This window comes from Perca fluviatilis, chromosome 16 (assembly GCF_010015445.1).
Source record: "Perca fluviatilis chromosome 16, GENO_Pfluv_1.0, whole genome shotgun sequence".
Lineage (NCBI taxonomy): Eukaryota > Metazoa > Chordata > Actinopteri > Perciformes > Percidae > Perca > Perca fluviatilis.
Window position 1 is genome coordinate 10,245,371 of NC_053127.1, and position 9,900 is coordinate 10,255,270.

Here is a 9,900-nt window from a genome sequence, read left to right on the forward strand (position 1 = left end):
CAGTCCCTTTCACTGAGAAAAATAAGTGCAGGGTTTTTACTGGATTATAAAAAATAAAAAATAAATTAAGTATGTACACTAATGAAATACAAAAAAAAAATTCATTTACACCATTTTATGATATCCCACATCATCACATACCCTTCACCATACCTAGAGATTGGCATGGTTTTATTTCAATTAGCCTAATAGCTGGTTTGATTTGCATTGAGAGATGATTTTATGGAAAGTATCCCATGCCAATGGTCAAAACATTTTATTTTACAAGAGGAAAGAGGGATTTTTAAAATGTAATGACCTAGATGTAAAACCAAGACACAAACATAATATATTTTTAATTTCACTGCATCTTCAAGTGCTACTTCAACAGGTTCTCATCCTCCACGTCCTTTTTCTATACCTTCCCTTCTTTTTTTTTGTCTCCTCCACCAGCTCAGCCTCCAGAACTGCTGGCTGCACAAGGCCAATGGCGGTATGGTACTGCTCACCTTCTTTATGTGCCGCATCGCCCTCTTCCCCTACATGTACTGGGTGTACGGCCGCCACTACGGCATCCCGCTCTACAGCGTGCCCTTCCACCTGCCGCTCTCCACCAACCTGGGCAACGTGTGCATCCTGGCGCCGCAGGTCTACTGGTTCGTCCTTCTTTGCCGAAAGGGCTTCCGTCTGTACCGGCGTAGCCGTATGCCAGACTCGTCTCCTGCGGCCCCTGTCACTGACAATCCCAAGGATGATTGATATCCAGTTCACGATTGCTCGCTCAAGCCGCACACTCAGCTACTAACGCAACTACTTCTGCAAAGGCACTAGTTTGACTTAACACATTTCAAATCCCACCATTGAACTGTAGTACACCAGGACTGCCTGCTCTTGTCCCACAACCCCATGGGCATTTTCCGCACACTTTAAATCCTCCGTTTCAAAAATCTGCTGCCTAAGTGGACCTCTCCACCTATCCAGCTCTACTACTGAAGTTTGATGATTTCTTGTTTTTGTTTTTTTGGGGATTTTGGCTCTTGCCTGGATCTTTTTGAAGTGCTACACTGCTTACAACACTGAAGAAAGGTCACGTTGGCGTAAAAGAGCTTCCATAGGGAGACATTATCTTATCGCCTACTCCTACTGTGTTTACAGCCTCTGCTGATTTGGAAGGTCTGTTACAGTGTATGTGTGAGTGGCTGTTACGACAGGTTGTATTTATTTGAATGATTTTACTGTGCTGTGTCAGGATAGTTGCGCTTCCTCTCCCATCCATTCACTCATCCCACCGACGAGAAGAATTACGAAAAGTGGTGGGTGGGGGTGCAAATTCAGGCAGTATTAGGAATAATTGTGAGGAATACATGTCACCTCATTTACATTTGAGAGCTTAAAACGGCTACATTTGTTACCACCCAGTTAATGTGACTTTTCACCCCCCCCCTGTTCATTTTGTTCGTAGTTTCCATACAGCATGTTACCGGTTGTTTTCTCCCGTTTGTTAGGCCACAGGGAAGGGGGGGTGATGGGGACGTGGTGATGCCTAATGTGTGATGAACTCAGGGCCAAGGTTAGAGCAATAAGGTGAGCGGAGGCTCACCAGGGCAAACGTATACAGAGGATTGCAATTCCTAAGCAATCTGCTACAAAAAAAACACTGAGGATGTCAGGAGTGATTATTCCTGAAACTGATCATTAACATCCAGTAACTGCTGTGTTTTCCCTGAGGCTCCACAGATTTATATGCACTTGTGTATCAGCTGTTGCATTGAGCACTTCACACGGGGCTGTATATATTTAATGTTTTAGTTTCATCACAAAAACAAAGAGTTTTAAAGCTTAAACCTATATCTCAACATCGTGATTGGACCTGAGAGGACTTTTTTTTTTTTTTTTTTTTTCTCTCATGCAAAGCATTTTTTTGTTGTTGCTTGATTCACAGTTGCATAAAGACATTTACCTTAAAGGCATTTATGAGACAAAATCACATGCTTCACTTTTGATCTTAAGAATATTATTTCTTCATATCAAGAAATAAATAGAAGATATTATTTTCATAGGAATGCGGTGGGGTTAGTTTCGTTCACAATCTAAACCCTGAAGTTAATTGAACAAATAATAATCATTTTGGTCATTCAAGCTTTGTAGTGAACTAAACTGATTTAAGTGTGCGTTTATGAGCTTTTTTATTTTTTATGTCCTGCAATTTCAATCTATGCAAAAAAGAGGCTGCGGTGCATGTATACAACACTAATGTCAAGTAATATCAAATTGATCCACGCCTCAGTATGTTCTTTTCTGGGACCATACATTTATTTCTCCTGTACATTTCTACTGGGACTTCACACTACAAATCATGGTCTCATGTTGCATTTTAGTTGGAAGTTAAAAAGGTCTTTGCTTGTCTTTTAACTTTACCTCAGTGTTTTTGATTCATTTAAATTCATGGAATGCGAGGAAAAAAAGGTGTATATTTATCATTAGTAGTTTTTGTAGCATTCAACAACACGTTTACTAATGTTTGGATACTGACTTGATAGGCCTGTCACTTTAAAAAAAGAAAAAAAAAGAAATCAAGTTTGAACGCAACTAATACGAACATCGATCCAATTAGAATTGCTATGGCCACCGAGCTATATATAGGTTTTGTTGTCATGATAATGTGACTGTAAGGCAGGCAATTGCATTTTTAAAAGACATCAAACTGCTTTACCTTTTATCCAATATTTTTTTTAATCTTTAGTTTTGATTCCAAAATGTTTCCACACAATTTCGTCCTCTTTGCGTTTAAAGCGAGCCTACGGATGTAACTTTTGCTGAGCTGTGAATAGAGTGTGGGATCGTTGTGCATGCAAAAACGTAGCTTGACACTAGTACAAGTAAAGAAAAGTCATATCGGACGGACTCCGTAATGTCAGACAATATCTATCTAAAGTTTTGTAACATTAGCAGCCACCATAAGCTACTGGTCATACCAGACCAACGAAGGCTGTAGAAGCAAATCCCCCGAGAGTGTTGAATTATGAGTGAATGAGTGCGGGTGCTTATGAATTCACCTTTTCTATTAATTTCTTCTTTCACAAGTTGCATAGTCTCGCTTTAACGAAGACAACAATTGAGTGGTTTACAAAGAGACTGTTCATTTTAGAAAGTCCCCCCCCACGTTGATGTACAAGGCCTGGCCGGTTGAGTTTACTTTCTATACTGTGAAATTTGGATTATACTAGGGCTGAACGGTTTTGGGAAAAAAAATCGAATTGCCATTCTTTCTTCTGTTCGGTTTGCGATATTTATTTTTAGCTAGTTAAATAAAGTAATGCAAAATAAATGAAAGATCCACTGAAAATGGGACATTTCTGTTACCGATTTGTGATATGTAACATTATTCCAGCCTGTATCTTATGAAAAAATAGTAAATATAATAAAAAGAGGAATAGAAAATGTTAAACTGAATGATACACCAAACATTTAAATAATTCACATTTGATTAATCGCGGTCTTCACGATTTAGCTTAATCGCATTCTTTCAAATCGCGATTACGATTTTATAAGGATTAATCATTCAGCCTTAGATTATACAAATAGAAATATTTATACATATTTGCTCTTATACATAGTGACACCGCCGTGTCTTGAGGGCTCTTTTAATCCTCAAATTAAATTGTTCCCTGAAGGAATTTTCATCTTTCAAGCATCAAGACTGCTAAGCAGACCAGCTGTTGCATTGTGGGTTCTGTAGTGTTGCTGTGACCTGTGTGGGGGATCTTGTGGTTCTGCACTGCACTATGGCAAACACAAGTGGTATCCATGTCTGGTGGGAGTAGCATTGTAGGGAAAAGGTGATGAGTCGTGATCTTGGTAGACGCACAGCCCGTTTGCTGACGAGTAGCATGAGGAGGAGGAGGGAGCAAGGAGAGCCGAGCTGCTGAATGATGGGCTCGTTTTTTCTCGTTTGGCTGGAGTCCAGCAGAGTGCAGGCCTCTTTTGTCCTTTGCTGACCAGGCCACTGTTATTGGAAACATTCCAGGTTCTTTGTGCTGCTTTCAGCCGAACTCTCCCACTGTCCTGTTTACCCTCAACTTCTTACACGCACTTGTCTCCCAATATGTAGTGGCGTAAATGAAATGGTGGTTAGCTCTGACCTCTAGCTACCAAGAAAGACATTTTATTTACATTAATAAGACGTTATGTTCATCCATTTTATTCTTGCACTTTAGTTTTATAATTTATCCGACAGCGTGTCAGAAGTCTCCACTTTCACTGTAGTCAAAGCCAATGCTTGTCACTTCGGTCAACATTTTTATTTTAAAGCTGCAGGTCATCCCTTCTTAATATGTCTGTCACCTACTTCTTATTGCCGATGTTTCCTCCCTTGCATCCTCCCATCGTGCTCTGCTCTCTTTCCTTTAAACTCATCTCAGTCTCTTGGCGGATGTGCTCTGCAGTGATACAAAGTAGCTGGTTTGCCCACCTCCCTCCTCTCTGCTGCCATCTGTCGTCAGGATTATCTGCTTGTCCACTCAGCAGTTTACAGGCAGGACCAGTTGGGATTAGTAGACCTATGCGGGCATTTCCTATTGAAACTGCATGTCTCCTATGTAGTGTGCCGCATTCAGATACATGCATCTCCATTGTCATGCCACCATGACCTCACCTTCTACTTAATACACTGACAAAACTGACACATGGCTTTGTTTGAATGCTTTTATGTCATCCCTTAAAGCGCGATATTGATTTGATTAATGGTTGGTGTTAAGGATTACTTAAATCCGACCATTTTAACACCGACATTTCTGCCAAAATTTCATTCTTGTTTTATCTCGGGTAGAAAAGCCATTGAAAGAGCATTTATACCATCATGACAAAACAATTTAAGGTGTAGTAGCAGCTCCTTAGCACCCTAAAGTTGAGCCTGTTGTGACAGTTTTTCAAAATCATTAAACTCCCCTTTGAACAAGGTCTATTTGACAGGAAATAGGTGAGAGTCTGAGAGAATATAGAAAATGTTAACATTCCACGATTTTTTCGTAACATTTTCCTCAATTTAATTATCAAAAGTTCCCTTTTTTGTTTGCTCTCTTAAGCAGTTTATTCTTTCTTTTCATTGTGTCCATCTGCTAATTAAGAAAGCGAAATTATATATTTGTAAGTGACGGTGTCCAAAATTCAAATGTATTTTCTATATCTGCAAATTAACCCCCATTTATAAACTGATGACCTTGATTTGCCGCTTCAATTTTACTAATAATAAAAAAAAAGAAATCCGATTTAATTGGTCTGATCTGATCACACTGACCTGACTAAAGTTATTGTAACTTTTATAGCCAATGGAAGACGGGCCTCATTATTCCCATCGCTAGGAATCTGGATGGCATAAATGGCATCTGATCCTAAATCTGTGAATCCCTCAGTAGGAATTCTAAAAGGTTCGAGTCATGCAGAGTACACATATCTTAACCGGTATTCTTTTGTTACTTGATAGATTCTTCTTATCGAAAGTCTTAAGTTCATCTTTGCTCAGGGTTTGATGAAGTTTGATGAAGTTGTTAACATATGCGTGTGTGTGTGTATAGAGGTTTATTGTAAGATGATGAAATTGTGAGACTGATTCTGAAGATGATCACATCTAGAGTGGTATGGTGTTTCTTTTCTAAATTATATTTTTAAAGCGTTTTGTTTTCCATTATAGATTTTTCTTGTATTAATGCTTTCTGACATGGCTTGCGATACTTCAACTTCTAAGGGTTGGTAAACCAAAGACTGTCAGGCACTTCAGTTAATCACAGTAACCGTAGTGATATGAAGTGAGATCCATTTGCTTCTCTGTATTTTTAGACATGCCGTAGATGATTTGTCTTAATAGCTAAGTGACCCACTTCTCACTTAAAAACATAACTACGCTCCAGTCTCACGTCTTTCTTTGGGTCCTAGAGTGTGACCAACATGTTGAGTTTGTGATGGACGTTACCTCGAAGGATTTAGTGGATACTTGCCAAGTGTTTTAGGTAATTCTCCACTAACACACACACACACACACACACACACACACACACACACACACACACACACACACACACACACACACACACACACACACACACACCATTTAAGTTTAGTCTATGGGGCAGTGACATTTTACTCCGTAATTTGAGCACATTGGGTTTGAAACTACATAATGATTATACTGATAAAGTTTTTGCATTACACAGTAAACGGACACATTAATGTAAAAAACCAGATGCTTTGTATTCCTTGTACTTGTATGTAAGAATAGAATGAGAATGGGAACATGGACACCAAAATAACACGTGAACCGAGATGGCTGTGTCACCATGCTAACGCTATTTAGCATAGGCCTACACTATGCTGAGCAGTAGTCCGCTTCTTGGTAACACTATTTTGAGTGAGGGTTCACTCCATGCTAACACTTCAGCATCGGTTTTATGTTGAGTGGATGTAGAGTTCATGCTAATAATTTATCTTTACATTGTTGAGTCGTATCAAGCTCCAAGCTAACATTTAATAAGTGTTAAGTGGTGGTTGATGAAAACTTTAGCACAGGCCTACACTACGCTGAGCAATGGTCAGTTCTTGCTAACGCTATTTTGAGTAAGCATATACTTCATGCTAACACTTTAGCACACAGTACTACTGAGTGGATATATGCTACATGCTAACACTTTATCTTGATATGATAGCAAGCATCATCAAACGAACACTTTATATATGTTGAGAGGTAGTTGACTCAAAGCCAACACCTTATCACACACTATGTTAAGTGATAGTAGGCTCCATGCTAATCATTCAGCCTGGGCCTATGCTAAATTAGTTAGCTTCCATTAAGTTCAGCTCCCATGAGACATTGACAGCCATGGCAGATGGGAGATGTTGGATGCTAACACCTTTTCAGAAATGCATATTAAAGAAACTGTCTATGACAAGAAACCTTTTAGGAACCGAGAATGGAAATTATAAATGGGGCAGGACTTTGGCTTTCTTTATGGCTAAGGGTTGTTGCCAATAATGCTGAAATGTAAAACTCCCCAAACTATTTCTGTTTTTATTGAGTCTAGAACTATGTGAGAGCTCCATATCATCTGCGGGCATATGGCATGTTTATTTTAAAGGTGCTGGAAATAGCACAATGTTCAACAAACGTGGCAAACGTTTGGTGTCTATGTTCCCATCAGTGAAGTCAAGACATATTTATTCATGCATTAATTGTCATTTTACATCCAAAGTAATACCAACATAACAAAGAAAATATGCTACCCAGTATGAAGTTTTGGGAATGATAACTGGAATGGGAATGATAACCCCCTCTCCTTTTTACCCCTGCTCCAGTTGATTCTGTTTTTGCCATCTCTCACATAGTTTGACAACATTTATGACCATGATGGTCAGGTTTCAAAATTAACACCATCTACCAACCAAAATGCTGGTAAAATATGCAAGTGGCTGGCAGATTTGCTTCACTCACCAGCCAAAAAACATTCACTAGCAATTTGGCTGGTGAACGTAGAAGTTAATTTTGAACCCTGATGATGGTCTTTGGTGACCCATCGGAGCACAGCTCCTCTTTGCACAACTGTAAAGACAAAGATTTAAATAAATTGATATGAAAAATTTTGTTTTGGCGCTGTCAGGTGGAACAGTGAAGTCAGTCCCTGGTACCTCCTTTCCCATCGCATCTGAACGGCAAGCTGCGATTGACCGTTGATCCATTTATGAACCTATGACTGTTTTGTCTGACACAGCGACCATCTCAAAAGGCATAAATATTGTGTAGTGTGAGCCCGGCATTAGTAGTTATAACAAGTGATACGTAATATTATGCAGGGTGTGTCATTACCCAGTTGGTGTCTGTTGCAAAATGTTTTCAAACAGCAGAAAATGCACACATCAGTAGTTCAGGAAAATCACCTCTACCTATAACATCAAAATCGGTGTCTTTAAACACATAGCAACAATATTTAGTTGTTTGTTTTTCTTCTGATATGATGTGAATGCGGCATTAGGCTGATGAGCTGCACGAAAGTTAACTTTGAGACATGTTATCGTACAGATTTCGGGTGAGCTTGGATTTCGAGCGCTGCAAATAAACAACTGTTGCTGTAACTGATTTTGATCCGTGGACAGTGAACCAAATTTGGTCTCCAGTGCCTTGTGAAAAATCGATGTGTGATACCCACAAAAGTCGTGTGAAAGAGCTAAGCTGGCAGGCGGTGTTTACAGGTTGTGGCTGTTTTATTATTATCATCATCATCATATCCTTAAGAACATGTTTGTCATTTTGGTGTTCACTGCAATCATCAAGAAAAGTCTCATTGTTTGTTTAAATCATATCATTCATATTTTAACTGGTTGAAACTATTAGAAATTGCTATGCATTTACTACTAGAATGAGAATAAAACTTCCTTTTGATTCTGATGAAATTAAGGCCTTCATGTTATGTTTTAGCATTTCATATTTTGTAGCATTTAATCTATATTTTCAAAGTATCAAGCAAATCCCATAATGCATCATTTGAGGTCGAACACCTTTTAAAGCATAGATAATTTGTGAATTTGTTTTCTGTGTTTCTGTTGTTTTAGACCTTTCATCTGTCGGGTTGATGGGACGTGTTGTGTTTTGGAGATTTGAGTTTGAATCTTGACTTGCTGTCCATTTTACTCACTGTTCTGCCGACTTAAATGCAGCACCTTCACAACCTCACAACACGTCTTGCCCCACATTATTTTTGATAGCGTTCTTATTTTTCATACATATAGCCTATATATCAGATTTGATGCATTTGTCTTTTTTTTTTTGTAGCGTGACCTTTTTTGGAGGAAATTTCTGAAATCTGAAAAGAGACTGGACTGTTTTACGAAATAGCTTAAAACTATTGATGTGAGAGGAGTTATGTACTGTAGCTGCAACTTGTGAATTCAGAGCACCCCTTTAAAATTCAATAAATTTGATTTGATAGACTGTTTTGAACAAGTGTTTTGTTTTCCTTGTCTCATGTGTTTTGCACACCATCAACATCCATTATTAGACTTTATTAGTTTTCAATTTAATTTGAAAGCCCCTGAAAACTTATAGATATTTCACAAAAACATGAAATATTTATCTTTCACTTTTCATTTAGCCTGACATTGTGTTCATGTTAGCCCATTTTCTTGTTGGGATTTTTTTTTTTTTTTTTGCTCAAATCCATAGCAATTGACTCATCAGTTCCATTTCATTTGACACAGAAGCTGCCGTAAGGAAGAGTTGCTTGGAACAGTAAACTTAAAGCCGCTATAATCAATATTTTTTTATATCAAATGAAAAATGTGAAAACAATGTGAAAAGGGTTGCTTGTATGGACCTACAGAGAATGATCACCTGAATCTGCAGCTCCCCTCGGAGCTGTACAGCGAGTTTCAGCTCGTCGTTTAGCTGGTAAGACAATATACGTATACAATGTATGTGGTACAAGGTGTCAAAGCCTGCAGCGTTTTCAAAGACCGATAGAGATGAGAGAGAGAGAATAAAAATCCAGATGGCTATCATGAAAGAATTTGTGGATCATTTGCAGCGAGAAACTTCTAAAGAAAGAAGCCTGAGACCACTGTCATCATCTGTGTGCTTTAAATAAAGATTATCTACATTTTCTTCTCACATGCTTTGCATTTCCTCTTTGTGTGTGTGTGTGTGTGTGTGTGTGTGTGTGTGTGTGTGTGTGTGTGTGTGTGTGTGTGGTCTATGCTTGGTCATGGTGCTATTGGTGCTTTTTTCAGCTGTAATGTGAAGTCATGGCCACTCAGAGGCACTGCTGGCTCAAGCTGAGGCTGAGCTGCTCAGCTGCTGGATTGAAAGTAATCCTGCTTCTCTGTTTAGTTTATCTGACACTCTAATTTAAAGTATAAAATGACTAATAGAATGGGTAGTGT

The 9,900-nt window shown here is 38.7% G+C and overlaps 1 protein-coding gene across 1 annotated transcript in view; it reads left to right on the forward strand.

The window, feature by feature from the left end:
• The window catches only part of tlcd3a (TLC domain containing 3A), a 34,114-nt gene extending 25,152 nt beyond the window's left edge, over positions 1 to 8,962 (forward strand). Inside the window, exon 5 of the mRNA XM_039777041.1 lies at positions 433 to 8,962. Within this exon, the coding sequence (XP_039632975.1) occupies positions 433 to 738 (306 nt within the window). The 3' untranslated portion in view covers positions 739 to 8,962. The remainder of the gene's footprint in view (positions 1 to 432) is intronic.
• Positions 8,963 to 9,900: the final 938 nt, after the last annotated feature.